The sequence below is a fragment of the Myodes glareolus genome, chromosome 12 (genome assembly GCF_982192425.1).
Source record: "Myodes glareolus chromosome 12, mMyoGla1.1, whole genome shotgun sequence".
Classification (NCBI taxonomy): domain Eukaryota; kingdom Metazoa; phylum Chordata; class Mammalia; order Rodentia; family Cricetidae; genus Myodes; species Myodes glareolus.
In genome coordinates, this window is record NC_142037.1 from 24,829,027 (window position 1) to 24,856,087 (window position 27,061).

General features: G+C 48.4%; 1 protein-coding gene across 7 annotated transcripts in view; it reads right to left on the minus strand.

Moving 5' to 3' along the window:
- Positions 1–27,061, minus strand: part of Atp8a2 (ATPase phospholipid transporting 8A2) — a 577,323-nt gene that overhangs the window by 32,658 nt on the left and 517,604 nt on the right. For all 7 annotated transcript variants that reach the window (XM_087912148.1, XM_087912155.1, XM_087912154.1 and 4 more), the window contains exons 34-35: positions 20,904–20,992; positions 13,548–13,652 (exon numbers count right to left, since the gene is read on the minus strand). In XM_087912148.1, coding sequence (XP_087768274.1) covers positions 13,548–13,652; positions 20,904–20,992 — 194 coding nt within the window. The remainder of the gene's footprint in view (positions 1–13,547; positions 13,653–20,903; positions 20,993–27,061) is intronic.

Below are 27,061 nucleotides of genomic sequence, written 5' to 3' on the forward strand. Positions count from 1 at the left end.
ATGGGGGCAGAGGTTGCTGTACACAGTGGCCTGACAGAGGTCTCCGAGGCTGATTACCATTAGATAACCCTTCTTGATCTAATCATATTGCTACAGTATTGTCCATTCTTCATGGACCCTAAACACGAAGGACCCATTTATTCCTAGCCCTTTGGGTACTCACTTCCGAGAGTTCTCATGCCACGCACAACCTTGATAAGTAGATGATGGGCTTTGCTGTTCTCTCACGAGTCTGAATTTTGCTATAGCGGTGTCAGCTTGCACATTCTGGTGAGGAAAAGACACGACCTTCCATCCTATGCTTCCTCTTAGGCTCCACAGAACCCTGCAGCCATCTCCTCTGCTCATTCCTCCCAGCAGCCCTCCCTTCCCTTGCTTCTCTTACTGAGTTCTTACTCCAGGGCAGCAGGAACCTGCCCCGGCTGTCTAGTTGGCCACACTCTCCCCTGGCACGTCCTTGGTTTTCCATACTTGTCTGTGGCGGGGATGGATGGATAATGACTCGCCCCCTATTGTCTTAGGCCAACCTGCGGGCTGCATCTGCAATGAAGCCAACTTGTTTACTCATTAGGAAGGCTGACTCCCAATTACCACCACCTGGGGTGCTCGGAGAGCATCCTAATTGCAGAGGGAAGAGAATAAACACTGAATGAGCTTATCGTTGCTGCCAGGCCAGAAGGGGAAGGCTTCACTGGGGCTCAGTGTGTCGCTGGTGACTGGAACACCATGGTAAGCAGACCGTGGATCAAGGTCTGCAGAGAGCCATGATAGTTATATTCAGAACCAAGAACAACTGTTAGGATTATGCCAGAGTTCCCTGGCAGGATGAACCCAGACAATACTCTGTCCCTTTAAGAGACAAGCTCCACCCACTTCCAATCTCTCTTTCAGCCTAGGCAAGCTCCTCTGGGGGAGGAGGAGAGCTCTTCTCTCCTCCTCTCACCGTCTCTCCCCCCTCCCAACTCTGCTAGTCTGTATCTCTCCCCAAGCTGTCTTTGCATGGCGCTCCTCAACCACCATGGGACCCACCAAGGTCCCTCTTGTGCCGGATCTCACAACCACTCCCCTCCAGGGGGAGGGTTGGGATGCTGTTTTAAAAGAATTCTACTTCTGTTAATTAAAAATATCTCCAAAATTCCTATAAGTAGACTGCTAAATGCATATTGAATCCTAAGGACTGTGTACCAGTGGTAACCGACATTCTCTGAGTGCTTTTGAGCCACCGGCTACTAAGTCAGGCCTCGCCTGGCTTTCCTAAAGCCCGATGGAAATAGAACTCTTGCACCCGTACCAGAGGCCACAACTGGGGAGGGCAGGCACGCTCTGTGAGGCCGAGTGTCGGTGAAGCCGGCTGTCCAGGACTTCCCCGTGTATTCTCCTTTCCTCCCACAGTCCATGCACCAAAGACCCTGGAAATTCTACATGCTGTACACAAATCAGACGGTTCTAAACTCCAGGATGCCCCCACTAGAGTTTCCCCATTCTGCCCTTTCAGGCAGCCAGACCCTGGGAATGTTGATTGCTAACTCAGTTTCAGGATGGCTGCAGGTGGTCACTGCCTTCTGCTGCCTGGAATGTCTTAGCCCGAGAGAGCTGACACTCTTGGAGCTGGGAGGAGAGGGGTCAACTAGAAAAGCAAACAATTCCCCAGGACTTAACAGCGCTCAGCAGAGACCTGAGAGTGTCTGAGGAACCAGCTCCTGCCTGGAATGTGTGAGGCCACTGTCCCGTATACCACCCGCAGAAACACCACCCAAAACATCAAAAGTCTCCTATTGATGCTCAAATGGCTAAAGCAGAACCAAGCTGCAAGGAGCGGAGAATTCAAGCATCCCCGTCGGTACATTCAAGGGGGTTCAAGTATCCTGTCAGTACTTCCCAGGGAGTTCACAAGCTTGTGAGCCCTGGTTGAGCTTGGTCCGGGACATTCAATGTTGAGTAGAAATGAGTCTTGAAATGTAGAGAAAGTGGGCATGAAACTAACAACACGCGACTCCGAAATAACTTTACTAGCGTCTTCTGAAGCTGAGACCTGAGACTGGGCAGCAGCAAGCTACCAACTGACCCTCAGTCCCACCTCCTCAGCACGCCAGCCTCCCTCTCAGCTCTGCCCAGGCAGTTCCTATAGTCTGGTCTGTCTCTGCAGCAGGGAGCAGCCGAGCCTGTAAGACGTCTCATCAGCCAGCACATCATCTTCCTGGGGAACAAGCGGCTTTTGCTTGCTTCAGTAATCAGTATCCAACCAGTGCTTAAAATTGTTTCAAATTATTAAACATTAGCCCATCAAAACAAAGGCTCTGGGGATTTAACACCCATAAAGTGACAGAGAATCGATTCTTTTCGGTTGACAGGGGGAGCTCAGGGGTTCCCGAAACGCTAATGATGTGTTTTACTTTGGTAAGTGTTTACCCTCCTCCTCCTTCCTTCCTGTGCCCGGGATGCAGGTCTCAGCAATCCCCCAGTGGGTAATCCAGTCAGCCCTTCTGCAATTTCCTGGACCATTTAGTCCCTTTGTTCCGCTAATGCCTTTCCTCACCTGTGTTTGTCAGCCCCCCTCCCCCCAGACTGGGCAGATCTCGCCTTGAGCTGCTGATTTCTGCACTTGTTTTTCTAAGAACACTCCCTCCCTTGTGGGTAGGCCTTACTGGTTCTTCTCTCCCCGCTTCCAAAATGAAATGCATTTATTAATTTCTTTCACAGACCATACTGGAGCCCCTGAAAGCAGTTCTGTCTGGAAGTCAGGACAGTTCATGGGCCCATTAGCTCCTTCCCTCCTACTTTGAATTCGTCACTTCAGCCTGCCTTGGGGAGTCGGGGATAGTTTCTCCGCTTGCTTCACGATCCTCCTGCAAGTAGGCCTTGAGAAGACAGCAACAGGACCCGAGCGACGGCTCGGTGGTGAGGAGCAGTGACTGCTCTTCCAGAGGACCGGGGTTCAATTCCCAGCACCCGCATGGTGGTTCCCAACTGTCTGTAACTCTGGTCACAGAAGATCCAATGTCCTGTTCTCAAGTCATCAGGCGTCACCAGGCATGCAGGTGATACACAGACACGTATGCAGTCAAAACATCCAGACACGTGGATGAAATAGAGATAGATGTTACCTTAAAACAAACAAAAAAAGAAAGAAAGAAAGAAAGAAAGAAAGAAAGAGAAAAGGAGAAGAACAAAACAAAACAGGCAACACCATGCAGCCTTCATTCCACCATTTCCTCCAAGTTCTCACACCTTCTTGGCAGGCCTGTCTGCTCTGACCCTGTCCATCAGACGTCTCAGACAGGCAGGTGGCCTGCTGAGCACCCCAGGGAGAATGAAATTATATATGGAAGCGCTGCAGAGATGCATTACCCTGAATGTCAGCTTACACCGACATGATCACAGTGGGGAAAGACTAAACGTATGAGTGATGTCCACGAGAAGGCACTTTCCCCCCAAGGCTCTGAGTTTATCTGGGACAACTGGCAGGGGTTGGTTGGGACACTGTTTCGGGCAGCCATCAGGAGAGCCTGACGTGTAAGCCGGCAGCTTGCATGGGCCCAGCCTCTTGTGTGTGAGAGGAGCTCCTGGAGGCAGTGACCCAAAGGCACATTGGGTGAGCTGATGTCACTAGATAGTCCCTTTTTCCCAATCCAAAACTTAATCTGTAGCCTGGGGGTGCGGCTTAGTGGTAGAGCACCTGCCTAGCATGTGTGAGGCTCTGGGGTTAGCCTTAGCACCACAGAAAAAAACTAAACCTGTTTCCGGATGCCTCCACCCTCCTGATAAGACCGGGACTCAGCTAAATTTCTGCACGGACCCAATAGGAAACAGAGTGCCTGCTGTGTTCACATCCTCTGTTGGAGAAAAACCTGTGGCCTTTAAGAACGGCCAGTTAGGAATGGTCAGTAGAGATGGATTATCTAGCTATCAGGCTAGAGGATGAGATGGGAGTTACCTCTCTCCATGTCTATACGTGTTGCAGATTTACTGCGGATTTTTCCATTTCACCCTCAAAGCGGACTCATGACTGGAAAAGGAAAGTTCAGAGAAGTTAATAACCCAACCAAGGTCTGCAGAGCTAAGAGAGTGGCAGGGCCTGGAGCCCCATTCCGTCCCGTCTGTCTCCGCTGGGCTCCTTGCTCTGCTTCATGACACAGCCATGGAAAAAATGCAGCTGGAAGGCAAATAAATCTCAACCAGGTGTTGGAAGCAGACACTGGCCACCTGGTCTGGAGAAGTTTGCTGAAATGATGCCATAATTTCCTACCCTTTTGGCCAATAAAAAAAAAACTAATAGTCATTTTAGGAGAAAAATGTGGATGGGGTAGGAGGGGAATAAGGAGAAGATGGAGGTACATGATGCCAACAGCCATAACTCTGAGAAAATGCACTTCCCCTGCCCCCGAACTGATGCAAAGTCCATATTGGAGAAACCTGCACTGATGTGGGCTCTCTCATGGGGAAGCCTTGCCTAATCCCACCTCCACGTGGCGGTTGTACCACCACCAAACACCTTCAGCGGTGTTATGATTTCACTTAACTCATTCATTTGAGGCGTTGGCATTGGAGCTCAGGGCGCCTTATGAAAGGGAAGAGCCCTTCTCCTGAGCCACACCCCAACCCTTAAATATTCATGGAAAGATGCAAGAATTTCTGTTTAAAGGTCACAGTCAACAGGTGTTTTGGTTTTGGAATGATCTGGTTGTATTAGGAATTTTCTTGTTCTACACAAACACACACACTCACACACACATGTGCATGCACCCATCCTTTTCCCCAACCCAAAACTTAATCTGTGACCTGGGGGTGTGGCTCAGTGGTAGAGCACCTGCCTAGCACATGTGAGGCTCTGGGTTTGGCTTTAGCATCACAAAAACAATAACAACAAAAACCAAACAAACCAAAAAACTAAACCTCTTTCCGGAAGCCTCCGCCCTCCTGATATGCCTGAGGGTCAGCTAAATTTCTGCAAGGACCCACTAGGAAACAGAGCGCCTGCTGTGTTCACATCCTCTGTTGAGGAAAAACCTGTGGCCTTAAAGAATGGCCAGTTAGGAATGGTCAGTAGAGATGGATTGTCTAGCTTTTAGGCTAGAGGATGAGAGGGGAACTTACCCTCTGCATGTCTACATGTGTTGTAAATCTACATATGCTATGAATATATATAATTATGTGAATATATACATATATACAAAATATATATATACATATATGTACGTACACACACACATGATGAATATATATATTTTTGCCAGTTTCAAAGGTAGCCCTGGGAAAGCGTGCTGTGGAAGGGCAATTTGGTGGACTTGGAAATCCTGGGAAGGCTGCAGGCAGGCGCTGGCCCCTATTCTTCAGCAGGGAGCACTGTGTCAGGGCAGTAATCCGTCCACATTGTCTGTCCCGTTGTCCCCACTCCCCACCTTCCTACCCCCACACCCCGGCCCCGGCTTGTCAGTATACATTCAGTCTGTCATGGAGGCTGAAAGGGAGAACTCAGACTTTGCAGCACACAGCTGGGATCAGATTCCCTCCTGAGGTCGCCCTATGAGAGGCCCCAGAGCCAGGCATCAATGTTCTCAGAGAACACAAAACCAGAGGGAGACACTTGATCGCCGGCAGAAGATTCCAAGCCAGACAGGCTGCTATCTTTACCCAAGGCCCAGCCGGCCTTAGGTCAGGGAAAGCACTTAGGTGAAAGAGAATCTGCCTTCTCCTGGGAAGCCCGAGGCAGCAACCAGAACGGCTTGGCCTTGAAAGCGGAGACAACTAGGTTGGCCACCTGCCCTCCTTGAACCAACTGTGATGAACGGAGAAAAGGATCTAGAATGAACAAGAACCTCCTTGTTGTTTATCCGGACTAAGATGACACCATGCCCAGTCCCTTCCCTCCGCTATTCACCTGTTTTCTTGCCATATGTGAAACTCAGCATCACAAAACATACCCTATTCCTCACCAAGGAAGAAAAAACACTGCGGGGGAAGCAAGTCTGTTCCCGTACGTGTTGTTTTGGACATAGGTTTGTAGTATCTACAAAAGTAAGTAGTCATGGTAGATTTTCTTCTACCAAAAAAAAAAAAAATCTTGAGTTACACATTAGGAATAAAGAAGAGAAAGTATTAAAACACTGAAGAAAGAGTTCTGTTCCTGTATGTGTTGTTTTTGACATAGGTTTGTAGTATTTATAAAAGTAAGTAGTCACGGTAGATTTTCTTCTACCAGAAAAAAAAAATCTTGAGTTACACATTAGGAATAAAGAAAAGACAATATTAAAACACTGAAGAAAGAGTTCTTTCATTTAAGCCTTTGTTTCTTAAACAAGATAGCGCTATCCAGGGTGGCCCTTCTACAGAGACCAGTGTGCCTGCCAAAGGGCACCTGGGAGGATGGCTTAGGGGAGTGTCCTGACCAAGCCAGACAGCAAGAAGTGTTAGCATTTTTACAGCACATAACCACACACAAGGAGCAAACTCTGCTATGGACAAAGAAGATTGAAACAATGTTGCTCTTGGTTACCAGGCTCTTCTCTGTAACCCTGTGCTCGCCACATCTCCAACCCCCTGACCCATCCTTAAGACCAATGCCTTAAGCATAGGGCTTATTTGTGCATGAATCCCACGGGTTAACTTGATTTACTGAAGGAACAGCATAGAACTGTTGAAGCAGCTATATTTCCATCACTAGGACAAAACTGAAAAAGGAACCATTTGGGGGGGATTAAGCCTGACAGGGAAGGGAAGGCGTGGTGGAGCGTCCCCGTTCATTCACGCCATGGTGGTGGGAGCACGTGAGAAGACAGCTGTCCACCTCAAAGCCTACTGGGAAGCAGTGGGCGAGGCTGAAGCCTAGGCAGGTACACCTCCAGAGGTTTTTACTTCTGTTCAACCACACTCCTCTTTCCAACGTTTCCAGAACCTCCCAAAATAGTGACAAGAATGAAAGGCCAGGCATTCAAAAACTTGAGCCTATGGAGGACATTCAGATTCAAATGGAAACAAAAGAAAATGTAACAGCTAGTTAAACTATAGGCAGAGACTGGTATAATGGTCTGCTTTGTCCTTTTAAGAGGCAGGCTACCCCCACCTCCCCACCCCTGTCCGCTGAGGCAAGCTGATGGTTAGCTTCCAGCCTGAGTCCCTTCTCTCTATCTTTCTTCTCTCTTCTCTTCTCTTCTCTTCTCTTCTCTTCTCTTCTCTTCTCTTCTCTTCTCTTCTCTCTTCTCCTCTTCTTTCCTCTTCTCTTCCTCCTTTCTCCCTTTCTCCTCATAACCCACTAAATAAATATCCAACCTCACTCTGCATGGCATGCCTATCCATGCCTCTGTCTCTCACCCACTATGTGGCTTGCTGCCAGGGACCAGCCATTTTGGGAGACCTGCGCTGTGGTCTTATATGGTGTGCCCATCTGTCGATCTTTCCTCGCGTGACTGGCTGACCCATCGAGGTCTCTCACCTACTGCACCCTGTCCTCAGCCTCCAACCCTCACACCATTCTCCAGGGACCTCTTAGGGATGTTTGCTGAGCCATGACATCTAGGTCCAAGTCACTGACAGAGTCCAGTACTGTCCGTTAGGATTCTACTCATGGGAAATAAAAGGAAAATCTTTAGGCACTAACCTTTAAAAACCCTGTTGCACCAAATTTGTAGCTACAGTCTTGAGATGGTGCGGAGGCTGGGGACAGGGTGCGGAGGCTGGGGACAGGGTGCGGAGGCCAGCCAAGGCAGGCACTGCTACTCTTGGTTTAACCCATAGCACGGAACTAGTGCCACTCTTTTTTAATGTAAGCATATATGTGTATGTGTCTGTATGTTTGTGTGTGTGTGTGTATATATATATATATTCATTTTTTAAATTTATACATATACATTTGAATGTATGTGCTTTGGTGTACCACAGCACATGTGTGGAAATCAGAGAGGACACCTTTTTTTTTTTTTTTTTTTTGATTTCTCTGTGTAGACCAGGCTGGCCTTGAACTCACAGAGATTTACCTGCCCTCGTGTCCCAAGTGCTGAAGATTAAAGGTGTGTGTCACCACTGCCCAACCAAAGGACAACTTTTGAGAGTTGATTCTTTCCTTCTACCATGTGAGTCCCAAGGATCGAACTTAGGTCACCACCCCTTAGATATATTCTTTTAAAAAAATTATTTTTGCTATTTACAAATAATGAGTATACATGCACGCCTGTGTACTAGCATGTCCATGAACTCAGGTATCTGCTGATCCTAGAAGAGGGGGTCTTCTTCATTAGAGCTACAGTTGGTTGTCAGGAGTCTGAGGGGCGTACAGAGCTAACTCTCCAATTCCTCTAGTCTCAACTGTTAAGAGCAATGGTCTGGAAACGAAGTAACTGAATCTCTTTCAGCTTTTTCTCTGTGGCCACCTCCAAGATGAGCCAGCAAACCAGACCCCAGGTCACCTTCCTTCATTACTGTCACCTCACTGAGCTGGACTTTTGCATATCCAGATGGTCAGTCAACTAATATGTATGGAACTTCCTCTATGAGCCAATATCACACACACACACACACACACGCACGCACACACACACAGAGTCAGGGGAAGTGAACTGACAGTCAGATAGGGTGGAAGAACAAACAGTATGATAAATACTTTAGCCAGAGTCTAGAATATCTTCCAAGGGAAGGCCTCTGCCCATCCCCCAGTAGTCCCTTCCAGCATGGAGGTGCCCAGGCATCCAAGCAGGTGTGGAAGAAGCAAACAAAAGTGATCAAAGAACAGGGATGGAGCAGCTCTCAGGAGGTCAAGTGGATGAAATCGCCTCCTGAAGAGAACAGCATGCCTCCACTTTCTAGTAGGCAGACCGCCTGCAGCAAGCCTGGTGGCCTTAGAAGGGAGAAAAACAACTGGTAGAGACTGGGGAGGCCAGGGGGTCCCCACACCACCCTGGTGAGCAATCCCAGAATGAAGTGCTAGACAATAAGGAAAAGGACCGACTGACCTTGTGGTGGTGCGCTCACTCTGAACATGTGTTCACCTAGATGTACACACATAATCCCAGCAAGTACAGCCATGAAACTCACCCTAGGTTAGGAGCATGGATCTTCAAATGCAGCGATTAGAAAACCACACACGAATTTTGCCTTTTGAGATCTGCTAGAATGTTTAGGGGTAGATTTTTCTAAGTGGATGCTTATTTATTTGACTTTTTCTTCTCTCTCTCTCTCTCTCTCTCTCTCTCTTTTTCTCTCTCTGAGGCAGTTTCTTTGTGTAGCCTTGGCTCTCCTGGGACTTGCTTTGTAGACCACGCTGGCCTCAAACTCAGAGATCTGCCTGCTGGCCTCAAACTCAGAGATCTGCCTGCATCTGCCTCCTGAGTACTGGAATTGAAGGTGTGTGCCACCATGCCTGGCAGATGTTTAAAACATATTCACAAGGTCTGGGAAGGGGGTAGGGTGCTTTCCCCGTGTGCCCAAAGCCCATTGCCACAGAAAGCTGGCTGTGGTGTAGCAGGACGGCACAGGCCCACCATCCTGCCACTAGACAGACAGGAAGATACATGTTAAAGGCGAGACTGAGAGGCAGGAACACCTCAGTGAGAAGAGAAAGGCCCACTCACTGGCCTGTCCTTAGCCACGAAGCAGAAATCCCAACAGCCATCAACTACTGCAAACCTGCAGGAATCTGACCAGAGACTCAACAGACACAGAAAGGACATGGACTGCACTCCTTGTGTAACCCTAGTGGCTCCTGGCTCTTACTTTATCAGATTATAAATCAGCCCAAGACACCCGACTACCTTATTATTTCTCTTATCAAGAGAGTAAAGGGGGAGGGTCCCTAAAAAATTTTTGAAATGGAACTTCAGAGCCACCGAAATGGCATCTGTGAATAATCCTAAGACATTCAATCGTGTCTCCTCCCACTCCCCCTTGAGAAGCAGAGGCCTACACACAGGGATGACTTTCTCAGTGTCTTCTCCTAATTCTCACGCTCGAGACTCTATTAAAATACCTTTACTACAAATCTCCAATTCTGCTTCATAGTGGCTAAGCCTGAGAATTTTTTCTGAGTTATAGCCACAAATCCAGGCTTAGCCTGAGTTCCCTTAGATTAGGGAGACTCCTCCGGCTGCTGAGGGTGAATGCCTGACACAGTGGTTGGTTGGACTAGGGAGACTCCTTAGGCTGCTGAGGGTGAATGCCTGATGCTGTGGCTGTGTCTCTGTCCCCTTTTTGCTGAAAAATCCAAGGGTTTTGTGTAGTTCAGGGATGGAGCATACGCAAGGCCCTGAATCAGTTCCTAGTATAGCACAGAAAACAAAGCAGAAAGGAGCCCATCTTTTTATGAAGGAGGACGGGGTTCTCTCTTCTTTCAGGCCAACAGTCCACAGCTCCCTCCCACACGCGCCTCTCTGGCTGAACCCACACCTGAGACTCTGCACTCTCATAGTGGTTCAAGCTGTCCATATTACTTCACACACCTCCCTCTTCCCCTCTAAGTATTAGCAGTCTATGACCGATGAACAGACAGTGTGACTTCGCTCCTGGGTTGTCCAGGTGCACACAGTTAACGGCTCAGCTAGAGGTCACACAGATTCCAGATCTCTGCGGAGTGTCTGTGGCCCTGCAGACTAGGGTGGAGCCGGGTCTGTGTCTGCCCATCTCTATTGATGTCTTTACAGGGGTGCTCTCTGCCTGACAATGCACTGCTGTAGTTCCCTTGGGCCCTTTATACCTTAAGCTCTTTCCCAATCCCTCTCCAGGATGGTCCCAGCCAGATGGTCCTCTGACTGTTCATGCTGCCAAGTGCAGGCCACACAAAGAAACTTTGGGGCCACATGAAGCCCCCGCCCAGATCTGCAAACACAGACCACAGTATAGGAAATGCTCTCCTCTGGTGTATCTCATTAGAGTTGACAATTACTTTACTTAGATATTCTGTATGCTTGTCTAGCGATCTCACGTAGACTTGAGAATCTGTGGTACGTAAGAGGGTCCACGGCATTCTGAGGATGACAACTGTGCTTACCCCATTTTTGTGTATGTTATCCCTGTGACTATTCACCAACCTCAACTTGCCTGAGTTCCCCACTCCAGCTTTTGCAGCCTATGGCTATGACTTTTCAGGTCTCAAAGAACATTGAGGATGGGAATCTTGTAGGTACTGAGTACTGCGTCTAAATTGTTTGACATACAGAAGAATCCTGCCACCTAGTCACCATGTTACAATAGGATTGTTTCTTGTTTTTCTTCCAGCGATGGTGCTGGGATCCAGGGCTATGGGCTGGCTAGGTAAGCGCTTTACCACTGAGCTACATTCCTAGTCCCAGTTCGAAGCTTACGGAAGACAGCGATTTCTGTTTTGTTGCTTTATAAATACCAACACAGTGCTTGATGCATTCACTCATTAGCCAGTACACCATGGGGGCTCAAGAGGTGGCTCAGTGGTTGAGAGCACTTGTTCAGTTCCCAGCACCCACGTGGTGGCTTGCAGCCATTTGTAGCTCCAGTCCATGGACTTCTTCTGACCTCAGAGAGCACGAGGCACACAGATGGTACACATACATATATACAGGCAAAACATTCATATACACAAAATAAAATAAATAAACATAAAACATTTTTTTAAAAAAGTAAACCATAAACAAAGCCAAAACTACAATGCTAATTGCATGCTCTGAAGCTGTCCCTGAAACATCTATAGCTATTTGAAACAATGTTTCTAAAAACCCAAAATGCTTGACTCTTAACAGGTGTGTGTGTGTATGTGTGTGTGTGTGTGTGTAGGCCAGAGGACAACCCTGGGTGTCATTCCTTCTACTTTAATTTTTGGAGACTGGTTCCTCACTAGGCAAGACTAGCTGGCCAAGGAGCTTCCAGGATATACCCATGTCTAGCTCCCTCACTGTGTGTTACACTGACTTCTTTCATGGAGCCTCCCGTGGTGAGGTTTCTAATGCATCATCTTACCCAGACATCTCTCCAGTGGTGGGCGTGCAAGTGCTGCCATGCTTGGCTTTCTACACGCTTGGGCTTGGTGTTACACACAGGTCACTATGCTTGCCTGCGAGCACTTTGTGGACCGAGCTACACTCCCAGCCCAAAAGCCCCTTTGTTACAAACCAAGTATCTTTGATTCCATTGATGTAAAAGATTCTAACAAATACAACATAACATGAAGTAGAAACTTCTAGAAGTACTTCTATTTCTGTGTTTCATTAGAAGCTAGCTACAGATTTCCTTCCAGTCACTTAGGAGAAGAATACTCAAAAGTTTCTAGACATTCCGCATTAAACAAGGCCATCTTTCCACACTGCAGCTGATCCTTGGCCCAGAACCATACAGATTCCTGATAAATTTATCCTGATTAGAGAACTTACGTGTACTCCTCCCAGGTACCTGTTGAGTGTAGGACCGAGCAGCTTGGTGACCAAGGAGGTGAAGCGGCAACTTCTAGGCTGTAATAGGTTGAATGCATTTGGCCCCCATGAGCTCATAGGGAGTGGCACCACTGGGAGATGTGGCTTTGTTGGAGTAGGCATGTCCTTGTTGGAGGAAGTGTGTCACTGTGGGGGTGGACTTTGAGGTCTCCTGTGTTCAAGGTACCGCCCAATGTCTCAGTTCACTTCCTGTTGCCTCTGGATCAAGATGCAGGACTCTCAGCTCCTCCTCTAAAACCATGTCTGCCTGCATGCAGCCATGTCCCACCATGGCAATAATGGACTAAATCTCTAAACGGTAAGCCAACCAATTAAATGGTTTCCTTTATAGGAGTTGCTGTGGTCATGGTGACTCTTCACAGTAATAGAAACCCTAAGACATATGCCAAGAGTGTTCTCAACCTTTCTCAAATCTACTAAGTTGTGATAATTCATGAAAAATATCCTCCTTCAGGGGACTGGAGAGATGGGTCAGAGGCTAAGAGCACTGGCTGCTCTTACAGAGGACTGGGGTTTAACTCCCAGTACCCAGATAGTGACTCACAAAACCATCTCGTCAACTCCAGATCTAGCAGATCTTATACCTTCTTCTGGCCTCTGGGTGCGATATCCACACCCTCTGGTACCCTCTGTGGGTACCGCACACACGAGGCACACAGACATATATTACGTGTCAGTAAAACACCCACATACATAAAATATAAATAAAGAGGAAACCCCCTCAGGTCTGTTGACGAAGACTGTAACAAAACTTTTATGGACAACTAAGGCTCTCCATCATTAACCACATACCCCTCTACTTACTCAGCCTTGGGTAACAGGGTTGGGCCTGAAACCAAAAGGCCTGTCTCTTGAATCTGCTCTAAATCCCACCTCCTTCCCTTTAAGAAAATATTGATCTGCTGTCGATTATGCACAAGACCGTTTGGTCGACATCCCAAACCCAACAAAACCACGACTATTACCTGGGGACAAGCCCAGTGACCCAGAAACTCCGATTCTCATGGCTTCTGAGAAGATGCAATCTGAAGCTCATCACGACCGCATTCTTAGCAAGTAATCAGGATGCCTGAAACGGAGCCCACCGTGCTCCCCTTGAAAGCTAGCCAGCGAGGAGAAACAAGAGACGGCGGGGGACAGGAGAACACTCTATGGGCTGCCCACCTCTTTCCATTGCTGTCTCGCAGCATTGCCTTCCCCATCACTCGGGACTTGGTCTCCAGCTCCTGCACCTCCTCCAGCAGCGTCTTTTTGCAGGTGTGCTTGGTCCTGGAGCAGAAGAAACAGAAGATGGCATGTGACCGTGGCATAGCTGCGAAGACTTCTGATCCTCCTCCCTAGCACACTGAGGTGCCTTCTGGACACCCTCCCTGGCACAGCGAGATGCTTCCTGGACACCTTCCGTAGCACAGCGAGGTGCCCTCTGGATACCCTCCCTGGGCAAGGTGCTCCCTGAACATCTTCCCTAACACACCAAGGTGCCCTCTGGACATCCTCCTTGGCACACCAACATGCCCCCTGGACACCCTCACTGGCACAGCGAGGTACCCTCTGGACAAGCTGGCATGTCACAGGGGTTCACCTCTCCAGCCCAAATCATCCTGAGTATCTCAGATGAGACCTGGATTGTGAAACATAGGTGTCCTACTCCATAAAAGCTGGGGACCAGGCTATTCTAACCAAGGACAGGAGGAGGCCCGAAGATCAAAGAGTTGGTCCCTAGAGCTTCTGCTGTAGGCTATGAAGCCCATGAGATAGTCTAAGCCTTTCTCTTTGCACAGATTCTGGTCCCTGTTTCCTGCTCATTTGGGTCACAGGGACCGGAGTTAGCAGCACTTGCCTCCCTATTTACCCTCACAAGAGCCACTGCTAGAGCAGAGATGAGGTCTAAGATATCAGAATTCATGCTCTCAGTGTGAAACCTTGGTCTGAGGTTTGGAATCAATACACATCCAGTGTAGCTTTCCCATCTTCCTCTGGCTGTGGCTTACTCAGGAAACCCAGGGCTGGTTTCCTGCCACAGTGAGAAACCTGGCCTGAGGCTTAGTCCCTCCTGGGTAGCGGAGGAATTACCCACTACTGGCTAAATGAAATCCCTCGCAATGGTCAAATAATCTGTCGGTCTCAGGTTCCTCTAAATTAAAGCTAAACTCTACCCTGTTGAACACACATACTTAGCTCCTGCGCTGTACCCCACTGCCAAGCACACTCGGTGGAACTGAAAATGACATCGTCATCACCAAGGTGGTGTCTTCAAAAGAGACACCAACTTTCTGGTTTCAAGGCATCTTATCTCTTTTTGTTTTGGCTATGCTGGGTATTGAGCCCTGGCATGGTACACACTTGGCAAATACTTTGTCACTGAATGACCCTTCCACCACCCCAGCTTATTAACTCTCTCTCTCCATTCTATTTCCTCATTAAACAAATCTTATGTCTATGCATTAATATTTTAAAATTTGAAACTAAGCAAAACTACACAAAACTAAAATTGATCCTCTGGTTGGAAACATATAGATGAAGAAATGGGATTTAACAAGAAATAGGCTGGGAATGTAGCTTAGTTAGTAGAGCATTTATCCCTCTGAACAAGGCCTGAGGCTCAATTCCTGGCAATTCCATTGCCACCACCACCACCATCACCGCCACCACCACCACCACCATCACCGCCACCACCACCACCATCACTACTACCACCATCACCACAATCATCATCACCATCACCGCCATCACTGCCGCCACCACCATCACCGCCATCACCACCACCATCACCACCATCACCACCATCACCACCACCATCACCATCACCGCCACCACCACCATCACCACCATCACCACCAACACCACCACCATCACCACTGCCACCACCACCATCACCACCACCATCACCACCATCACCACCGCCACCATCACCACCATCTCCACCACTACCACCACCATCACCACCAACACCACCATCACCATCACCGCCACTACCACCATCACCATCACCGACATCACAACCACCACCATCACCGCTGTCACCACCATCTCCACCACCACCACCACCACCATCACCACCACCACCACCACCACCACCACCATCACCACCACCACCACCACCACCATCACCACCAATACCACCATCACCATCACCGCCACCACCACCAGCAACAACAACAACAGAAAGGAAAAGGAAAAAAGTAGGCTAGAGAAAGGAAACAAAACGCTGCGTACAGAAAGTCAGGATAATCTTAAGGGAGCAGTGCCGGTGGTCTACTTAGGAATGGCTCTGCCACATCCTCATGCTGATGAGCTGTGTTTAAGGAGTTTTTTCTGTTTTCCTTTCACCAAGCTGTAGACAGGCTAGGACCCAGAAATAACTGAGTGTGACTGCTCAGCAGAGGAAATGGTGACTGGGAGATGGGGTTTGCTCCTCCCAGCAGTCCTCTGCACGTAAGGACAGTGGACCTGCTGAGATACAGCGGGTCACCCAGCACTTCATGTTAATCTCTAATGGAGTACTAGCAGGAAGACATGGGCGATGTGCCTGCCATCCTTCCCCACAGAGTAAACAAGTCAAAACCACACAGGCCTTAACACATGATACCTTAATTACTTCGAACGGAGTTCTGAGGCTCAGTATCGATAAAATACCAAGTTCAAAGCGGGAGCCATGGAATTTTTAAGTTAAACAACAAGTGAGAATATGGCCAATATTTTGCAGGAGAGAGAAAGGACATTTACATGTATGCTGCCCAGTATTGCTAAATGCTCCTGTGTTGATAATAAACAAAGTGACATGTTCCACCTTCCAAAGTCGCTTTCGACTAGGGTGGGCATGCTTCCCCACATTGGCCTCCCTTCTGCACAGGACAGTGCACCTCTGGGCTAGCCCCGTTGCTGTCTTCTGGGTCAGGAGGGACAAAGTTGCTGGGGGTTGAGACAGGAAGAACGGACATGGAATGGGCATAGGATAATGGAACCTGAAGCTTAGGCCAAGAAACAAAGAACGTGACACCCAGCATTGCAGACACTGGCCTTGGGAGAGCAATGGCTTGCTTAAATGGTTTCCATAAAGCCAGAAACACTGTTTTCTCTGAGGATGCAATGCCAGGCTGGCTTCTATGAGCTAGGCTTGAAACTCAGCCCCCATTGAGAGCCCTCGGTTGTAAGCCGAGGGAGGCATGTAGCACTTGAGTAGAAGGCTGTCAGAAATTTAAAAGCACTGCCTCAAGTACTATGGATGACCTACTAAGGGCTGAAGTCGGTAGAAAAGCGGGTTAAATCTCCCTGGAACACACGTGTGTAGTGATTTCACACGGACCCGCTATCAAGCAAAGCTAGATGCATTTGCCATTGGTGTGTGGTCACGTTTCACTGAGAGCTCGGAAGTCAGATTATTATCTGTGTCTTTCCCACAGTGGCCCAGCTCCCTTAATTTCATCCCATTCAAGACAGTAGGTGACTACAGGAGGGAGAGACTCAAGCTATCTGGGGGCCAAGAGATAAGCTCACTCTGAGCTTTTTGGTGCAGGAAAATGCATCTCTAGGTTTTAAGGGACTTTTGTCTTTTGTATTAGCTTTAGTTGCACAAAGGAGCGGGTTTTACTGTGAGATTTTCACACACACGTGTGTGTGTGTGTGTGTGTGTGTGTGTGTGTGTGTGTGTGTGTGTGTAAAATCATTTTCAGCCCCTCACTACCTTTTCTAGCCCACCTCCCCTGGTCCCAGCCTTTTTCTGCTTTCATGTCCTAGGTTACTTTAGAAAAAAACAGCTTGGGGTGGCATCTTTAACATCTCGTAGTTTTGTTTCTAAAACTTATCATCTGAGCTCGCTCTTTTGCCCTCAAAAACAGCCAGCCATTTGGAAACAGCAAATTCCGTGGCTGAGAGCGGAAACACAGTGTGCTTCTACAGAAATTGGTTTGGTTAGAATGTTAAAATACAATCAAGGCCCATTTGTACACAGAAATTGCCTTTATTGCCATTTAACTACCTAGCTGAAACTATCCGGAAATGAAGCCATTCTGGGACTGGGGAATGTATTGTATGCTGCCTAGTGAAAAAGATAGGAGACTAGTTTTATAAAAGGAAGCGTGTTCCTCCGTGGTCGGTGGCCTTGAGCCCTGCACCGCTTACAGAGCGTGACAGTAACCAGTTTCTCCTGGATGCTGAGCCATACGTACTGGGCAGTTTGCTTACGCTGTCACAGGTGAGCATTCTGGGAGAGCGCAGGCTAACAGATATTAAAACAGTTCTGCACGGTTTACACTCCACACATCTAACAAGACTCCTCATTAGCCAGGGGTCACAGAGAGTCAATTATGTTAATAAACAATAGGGCCATTTGGGCCCTCATCAAACTTTTGAGAAATAATAGGGCAGGCTTTTTATGGTGTTCCAAATCTGACTTCAGATAGGCTAACAATGGACCTTCATCCAGAAAGCTGACAAACTGTGGGAAAAGTGAATGACCTCATCTTGACTCTTTCTTTTTACTCTTAGCAGCCCAGGTCCTGGAATGGAGATAAGGGGCTGGCTAAAGAAAGTAAGAGGTGCCTAGAAGTGAGTCACTCAACCTCTTAGGTGCTCGTGATGTCCCCTCAAAAAGCTCAGGCCTGCTCTGTAAGAAAGACAGGGCGACAGCCTTTGGCAGTGCCTGCAGGATCAACACTCATGAACTGAGGCACGGGAATCTTAACATCAGGGCCAGCCTGGACTAGGCAGAAAGAACTTATCTTGAAACAAAACCCCAAAAACGAAACAAACAAGGGCTCAGTGGAAGAATCTTTGTTAGTGTGAGGGCTGTGTTAGAGAAAGAGAGAGTGAGACATCAGAGATCAAAGGATGGGTGGATGTAGACAGTGACGTTGCAACCCTTTAATATAGTTCCTCAGTGTGGCGGTGACCCTCAAACGTAAAATTATTTTATTGCTACGTCATAACTAACTTTGCTACTGATACGAATCCTAATGTAAATATCAGATATGTGATCCCCGAAGGGGTCGCGACCCACAGGTTGAGAACCACTGTGTAGAGCATGGTGGGCAGTGGGAGTGTGGAGAACGTTTTCTAAAGCTTTGCAGAACTGCAGTGCAGACACAAGGGCCACAGGGGAGCTCTGTGGCTTTGCCAGGGGCAATCAGTCTACCACATAGTTTCTGTCCTTGGGAGGAGCCACCGGATTCACTGGCCTTGGCAAATTCCAGCTCCCAGTATAATATGGGCCCATATACATTCACAAAACTCTTGTTCTTCAGGATGGGGACAGCAGAAGTTTAGGCATCAGGCAGATATTGCAAATGGGCATATATGCTGGGCGGTGGTGGTGCACACCTTTAATCCCAGCACTTGGGCAGAGGCAGGCAGATTTCTGTGAGTCTGAGGCCAGCCTGGTCTACAGAGTGAGTTCCAGGACAATCAGGACTGTTTCACAGAGAAACCCTGTCTAGAAAAAAACAAAACAAAACAAAACAAAACAAACAAAAAACAAAAAAAAACAAAAAAACAAAGACACAAATGGGCATAAACTTTGGGCTAATTTAATACACTGTTCTAGCTCCTCTCAATAATGCAAGAACAAAATGCATTCAGAAAGTGGTTATGTAAGTCAGTAGGGCCCCTTCTGGCTCTGCCAAATGATAGGATGCCATTTCTAGGAAAAGCTGTGCTTACCAACCCTGCCAGGCAGCAGGCAGCCCCTGCCAGGACCCAACAATACAACCAGCAAGGGTAGCCCTCCCTGCTGGCTCCTCAGACCTCTCTGTGGGGTTCTGGTCCCGGCTGGAACCCAGTTGGCAAGCTCCTTGAAGAGAAAGTGATTTTTACTCTTCCCATATGCCTGAGCGGGAAGTCGTATCATCTGATTTATCATCGTTAAAATGTAAATGGTGCTAATTTTATAGCCTGGGTCCTACAAATGGGACCGAGACAAATCTTGCTGGAGGCAGGAGATCATCTGTCTGCTTCCTAGTGACAGAGAACTTGTACTTGCAATGTATTAGAAGGGGTTCTGGAGACACAGGGGAAGGCAGAGCCCTTGCAACCCATAAACACTCTTGTTGGAATGAAACAAAGATACTTTTTGCTGAAGACCCGCTTGGCAGAAGGAATGAGCCTCAATAAAACTCTGCTTTTGTGACATTAATTTAAGATAGCTGAATTAAGATAGTTGGGGACGAATTTGTAAACCCGTAATTACTTCCTGTCAGACGCAGCCAAGTCAAGAAGAAGCTCAGCCCTGAGGCTAACTTATTTGCAGAGCTGTACAAACTCAGCTAGGGAATAAACACGTTGTGTCAAAACTGGGCCTACTGGCTCAAGGAACATGTGATGGAATGACTGTTTCCTCACAGGGCGTCTTGTAGGTTAAGGAAATTTCTTTCCTGGCTTTAGCCATCCCGAAGGTTCCAACTGTGCCGTTTACAGAACACAGTCGTAGCAGACAAAACAGAAGCAGTTGGTTAGTTAGCAAATGAATTTAAGAATTTAAAATGATTTGGTTTTTTGGTAGTAGTCGAAAAACTTAGCAGAAGATAAACATAAGCAAAATATTCATTCTAGAAAAATTATTGCTCCCCCTCTCTGCACCAGCATAATCAGCTGTCAAGACAGTGGCCAAATGAAGACTTTTTCAAAAGATATCCCCGTCAGGCAAGAATAACTCCTGCCGAGTGTGGGAGGAATGAAGAGATATAAAAATGAGGCCTGATGTCTTTTCCTGGAAGGCGTGGGTTAAAAATCTCATTTTGCTACCTCAGGGCCCTGAAATAATTGTGGTTTGCCCAAGCTAGGAGTCTCAGTTTTCAGGGAAATTGGCCATATTTCTAGGAGGAACTGGGCCCATCTGAACCTACACCAGTACTACGGGCATTAGAGCCATCTCATCTCCTGAATGAAGTTAGAGGCTAGATTCTCTTGGGACATCAGTGTTTCTCTTATATTTTAGGAAAGGTATGAATGGAAAACAGAGGAACAGAAAGCAAGTTTGGATTAATTCCCATGTAATCTGCATTATAATTTTATATTTGTGATGCGATTTTCTTACAGCTCTTGAGAAGACTTGATTGGCAGGGCTCCTGCGGTGAGCTGGTGAGAAGGATGAGGCCTCCTTCCCTTCTGTCAAGGGAGTGACTGACATGCCTATGATTTTCTACTGTACCCGGGGCTGCGAGCCAGGCACTATCTGGGCTTGCTTGGCATCAGCTTTAAGGTGTGAAAAGAGTCTTCGGTCGTGTTTTCTAACCGTGATGAGATGCGTCTGTATTTGGAAACAGACTAATAGTCACACACAAGGCAATGGCCCTACTGGCTGTCAGGTGACCTCTGCTCTCTGTTCCTTTGCCTCTGCATTCTGCTATCAAAATAAAGCACAAGCTTAAACTTAAACAATGTCCCCCAAAATAAATAAATAAACCTTTTTTTGGGGGGCAAGCATTAGGAGCCCTGTTTCTTCTTAATTCCCATAGCCCCCACGTGAGAGACAGCGGCAAGGAGAGAGGTGCAAGGCCTGACGGCATGACATCACTGGGTACTTACGCTCGCCACATCACGTCTTCAATCAGACACGCAGTTGGAACCAGGAACAATCCCAGCCAGAAGGATGCAGAGCTCAGAACCATGGTCGCCTGCAAGAAGCACAAGTCACAGCCTGTTACAGGTTCTCCGTCAAACAGCGGGAGGCGATTTAATCAGTGTGGCGCTTCCCACAACATGGAAGCAATGGGGAGGCTGGGGACAGTTGGCCTGGCTCCTTGTCTGGTCTCTGCTGGCTCTCACCTTCATCCTTTCAGCTTGGCTTGTGGTGCTGTCCCTGCTTTGGAACTTCAAGCTCCCTCCTGAAAAGAATGCTGCTCTAATTTCCCAGAGAGAAACGTTAGCGCCATCCTTCTGCGGAATCAACTGCTTCCTGGGGCTCCCTTTGTTCATCATGCATTGGCTTCCCTTTACTGCTCTTCCCAGGCCCAGCATCCCATGGCTGACCAGTGTAAAGGTCATTAGTTCCTTCCATTCGGAAGTGGAAGATGTCCATGTTACCTGGCTTCAAGGGTTGAAAACATGGGGTCTGGCATGGGCAAGCATGACCGTTATAGGAGAACTCCTTTGTTAGGTTTTATTGTAGATTTTTATTTCCTATTTTTATGTCTTATAACTTAGGTCATCTTTCAACTCCTGAGCCTACAGCCTTACTATCCCCAGGCAGGGATCACAGGTGTACACTACATGCTGGGCTTAAGAAGACAAGGTAAGGAAGGCAGAGAGTGCCAGTGATGGAGGCCACAGAGTCAGCCTGGTTATGTGAGGTGCTGTGTCAATATCCACCCCCCCCCCCAATTATCAACAGCACCAGCAGCACACGACAGACCAACCCCAAGCACCACAAACCAAAGGGCAGCTAGAGAGGGACAGAAGGAGATGACAGCAAGGGGACAGAGGGCACGGAACACAGCTTTTGGTGGACTTTCTTGCTCCCAGCCGTGTAAGCGCAAAGCAGTTTGGGTTGGCAGCACAGAGGCTGGGAGGCAGAGAGGCAGCTAATTGTAGTAAGGGAGATGCTGGGGACTAAAGCAGAGGGCAGGAACAGCTTGCTCTGAACAGAAATGGGGACTGGAGGGGGGGGGTCCTGACTCCTCATAGCTTGGTTCTGAGTCAACGAGGTCAGAAGCACGGAACCGGCTGATGACTGGCAAGGCAGTTTCACAGGGCAGCTGTGGGGCTAAGGGAGCGGAGATAAAGTATGACTAGGTCCTGCTTCTCCCTGGGTTTTGCTAGAACTTAGTGCACAGTGGGGTTAGGGTCACAGAGGTGAGGGTCGCAGAGGTGAGGATCCCAGGGGTGAGGGGTACAGAAGTGAGGGCCGTAAAGGTGAGGGCTGCAGAGGTGAGAGTCGCAGAGGTGAGGGCCGCAGAGGTGAGGGTTGCAGAGGTGAGGGTCACAGGGGTGAGGTTCACAGAGGTGAGGGCTGCAGAGGTGAGGTTCACAGGGGTGAGCGCCACGGAGGTGAGGGTTGCAGGGGTGAGGGCCGCAAAGTTGAGGGTCGCAGAAGTGAGGGTCACAGAGGTGAGGGCTGTAGAGGTGAGGGCCTCAGGAGTGAGGGTCACAGGGGTGAGTGTCACAGAGGTGAGGGCCACAGGGGTGAGGGCACAGGGGTGAGAGTCGCACGGGTGAGGGTCACAGAGATGAGGGTCACAGGGGGAAAGAGCAGAGAACTGAGACTGTCATCTCACTACCTCACAGGGACTGCAGGGGTGGAGAATCAGGGGGATCCCGGAGCAACTCCTGTCCCATGGATACACCCTGGTCCCAGCCTGGCATCTGAGCATCAACTCAGGTTACTTTGTTGCTTTTTTCTACCTGCAGCGCCTCTGTGGGAGCATCTCCTAGTCAGAGCTCCTACGCAGCCTGTCTGGACAAGCCCACAACTGATCACAGCTTCTTGCCTCTGAGCTCCATCATACATATGGTCCTGCTTGTGGTTCTTGGCATTCATGACAATTCTGCTGACCCCCAGTGAAGTTTGAGGCAGGGGAAACAAAAGCACAGCTTGGTCCCTGACTTTTCCCAAAGTTGAGAGTATCCCTTTTTGTGAAAGAGACATTTAAGAGTATGCAAATATGTGAGTGCATTTTCCCATCAATTACCCCTCTGGGAATTCATCCCACAAAAGGGAAGCATGAAGAGGCAAAGCAAGAATATTCTTGAAAGTGCTCTACTAACATAGAAACAAGAAGGGATACAATGGATTCCAGAACAGATTACGGTCCGCAGTGACAGAAACACTACACTGTACGGACAGAGAGATGTCACATCACATTGCCAAATTAACCAGATGCTTTCGAAGACTCTCCATGGGATGTGTCATAGGGTCCGTGGAGAAGGCAGGGCCACTGATCCAAGCCTCAAGCTAAGCCTGAAGTGGTCTTTCCAGACACACTGAGGAAACCCAGGGAACATCACCCCAAACACTGCATCTGGGAACTCTGAGGAATTTTAATCCTACACATAAGGGTCAGCAAGCAGTGCGGAGACTTTTCTCTGCTTCTCCTGTTTCCACCTGGAGGAGAGATCCAGCAACTAGGATCCTGGTGGCCTTTAGCCTTCTCACTGGAATGCTATCAGTGAAGAGGATTCAATTTCCCTCCCAGAGGAAGACACCCCAAATCAAACAAGACACCGGGGTCCAACAGGCCACCAGACAACTTTGGCCCTTCGGGCCCATTCCCACCCCTGAAGATTTTTCTCTTCCTTGACAACTCCGTGTGCCCCCCCCTTCCCTCTCCCCTGTGGAGCTTCTAGATCTCAGAGATCACTGGGAGCTCTATTTCTTGAGAAAGAGAAGGAAAATACAAACACACATTTCCCCAGATACTATACCACTGCCAGTTGATTTCAGAAGATTTGAAGCGTCATGGATTGAAGGGGAAAGAGAAAGGATATTTCCCCCAATGATGAACCTATACGTTTCTGCATCTTGCTTAGTAGGCAGTGGACGTACATCAGTCTCTATCAACACACATCATTGTGTTTTCAATGTGTCTTGTCATACCCCCACATTTAACAAGGTGGAGTGGTGTGGTGGAGTACACCTTTAATCCCAGTGCTCACGAGCAGAGGTTGCTGATCTCTGTGAGTTCGAGGCCAGCCAGGTCTACAGTGAGTTCCAGACCGGGAAGGGCTACATAGGAAGACACTGCCTCAAAAAGAAAACAAAACCCACCAATCAACCAAACAAGAACTTTCCAGAATGCAAAGTCCGTGGAGTGGCTCATACCCTCGAGGTCTGGACAGGATCTAGCCCATCATACATGCATCTACTTATGCAATTGGAAAAAAAAACACACACACAAATGACACATCGAACATGTGTCTCGGTGGTAACCAGAAGGAGCTGTATCCTCACATCTCTTTGTCTATCTCTACTTCCTGTTTTTCTACAGAATACAAGTGTTAATACGTGACAGCAAGGTCAACTTCACTCTCCACCCAGGCAACCTAGGCAGGGGCTGGATCAGCTCCATGACTAACGTTATCTACAGAGTCCAAGGATGCACTGTGACTGTGAATGGCCAGGCTGGTGCTTAGTTCATGGAAGGATGGGATCAGGCTCTCCAGCAGAGGATACGGACAGAAACGTCTGCTGGGTTCACTTATTAAAGAATCTAGTCATCCCACAACCATAATGTAGTGTTTCAAACGGAGCCCAAGACTCAAAGATAGCCATAAGTACGCTACCGTTCCAAGGTTGTTCTCTAAAGCTAGGGGCTACGACTATGAAGCATACAGAACTGACATTAAAGGCGTGTCTCAGAAACGTTGGAAAGATGTGGTGAGTGTGGAGAAGGCTACAGTTTCCCTGCAAGGAACAGGGACCAAGGCTGTTGGGTGCCACTGTGTAGAAAGATGTCCCTTCAAGTGCGGTACTTAGTCTTCTTCAGACATTTTTAAAGGAATGAAAACACTGCGGTGTCTTCACACACCTGCCTCCAGAGAGGAATCCCCCCAGCTGTGGTGTCCTGACCTTGAACCAGCTCCCTGTCCTAACTTTAGGGAGACCAGCCCCTCCCGGAGTGAGTGTCCACAGAGAAAGGAAGCCCCAGAGTCCCAGGCGAACACAGGTACTCACTACGGGGCCTTAGCATCTGCTTTCGCCAGAAACGACAGTCACCAGCTTCACCTTTTAAATAAAAGAATTTCTGTAGAATGTAGGAAATAATAAAAGCAGAAACATTGAAGGGGATGAGAGCTCCAGCCTGCCCAGTAACACAAGGATAGGTTAGGATGTGAGCCTGCGCTAGGCTTTGCTTGGCCCATGTAACCTTCTCGACCCATCACTTACCCCACGCTTGGAAACTGATTTTCAAGTCAAAGGCTAAAGAGCTTCAGTCTGGCTCTGGAGGTGTGTCTCTCCAAGGCTGTGCTGTCTATGAACGTGCGGGCGAAGGCTTAGGATGTTGTTCTCTGCCCTTTCTACTGGGAGCTGATTTTGTTGTGTTTGCTTTTATTTTGTTTTGTTTTTCGAAACAGGTGTTACTCTCTAGCCCAGTGGCCTTGAATCCCAGCCTCAGTCTCCTGCCTCGGTCTTCCGAGTGCTAGAGTTGGAGGAGCCAGCTTTAGGGTGAGCTGTTCTCTGCGGGGCGGTGACAGCTTGGTCTGCCCAGGTTGTTGGGCAGCAGCCTACACAGATGGGTGCTGTGTGGCCCTCGGGAGGCCTGACCGTCAGGCAAGTGCGCTGCGCACGCATCGCTGGGAGTAGGGCATTCCTGTGTCTATCCTTTCCAGCCCATTTCTATCCCACAGAACAATGGCCGCCCTGATTTATGGCATTGTAGCAGTCTGTCTGATTCTAGAATGTCATCTAAAGGACACAACAGAGTACGGGTTTGTTTGATCTGGCTTTCTTCACTCAACATAAGGCCGTCGAGACGGAACCATGTTGCATGGTGGATCTGTGACACACCCCCCATGCTCTCTCCGGCAGGCATTGTGCGCGTCTACGGCATCTTGTTTATTCCCTCTCCTGCTGATGGACATCTGGGTTGTTTCCACCTCGGGCCTGTTGCTAAGGATAAGGCTGCTGTGCAGGTCTCTGTACAGCCTTGTTTTATGGACACGTTTCCATTCCTTTCAGGAGTGGGAATGCCCTGTCACCAGGAAGCCCGTGATTCACCTCACAGGAAGTCCAGGAGGCCACCGATGGCCCCACAAACATAACAGTGAGAGTCCTCCGGGTGCTCCTTAGCCTGGCGGTGGCTGGCTTTTTGTCACCCCAGTGGCTCCCTGGAGCAATGACATCCTTCACAGAGTGGGACCTACTCTCACCAAGGGCCACCACCCCTGGGGATAAAGACAAGGAAGCTCCTGGAGAGAGGGAAGATGCTCTTTTCTGAGCAGGTGTGGTGGTGGCTCATGCCTACTGTCAATCCCAGCCCTCAGGAGGCTGAGGCAGGAGGCCTGCTTTGAGTTCGAGGTCAGCAGGGGCTACATATGGAGTTCCAGGCTGGGTTGGAACACCTAAGACTGTGTCTCAGAAAATCAGAAAAGAAGCAAGTAAGCAACACATAAACAAACACATGCTGTTGGAAGAAAAAAAAAAAACCCTGAAGCAAGCAAGGCCCTCTTCCTCTCCAACACACAACACAAGACGCTCTTGTTTTGAATAACAACAGCTAAACTCTAGGACGGTCACCAGGCTGGTGAGAGGACACTGCCCAAACAGGGTATGGACAGCAATTTTCTTACTAGATTGAATCTAAAATTTCTGCAAATTCGTAACTATTTTTTCTTTTCAAATGCTCATATGGTTTCTCCATTTTTCTCTTGGGGATCTTGTTGTAGAGAAAGGATGGCTGATTTCACTACATTCCTGGGTTATTTGTATTTGTTTGGTTTCCAGTAACTACTTCCACAGTCCTTTATATCCTGGGGCCCCCCAGGATACCCAAACCCATAGGTGCTCAAGCTTGCCACACATAACTGTAGTTCTGCATAGAATCCACACGTCCTTGTAGACTTCCAGCCCTCTCTAGGTGACTGTGACACCAAACACCAAGCCGGCACTATGGGAACGGATGTCATGCTGTATTATTTCAGGAATATTGAAGAGAGAACAAACTTGTGCAGATTCAGCCCAGATTTTCCCCAACCATGGTTGGCTGGATCCCCTGGTATGGAGTCAGCATACACAGGTACTGAGGGCT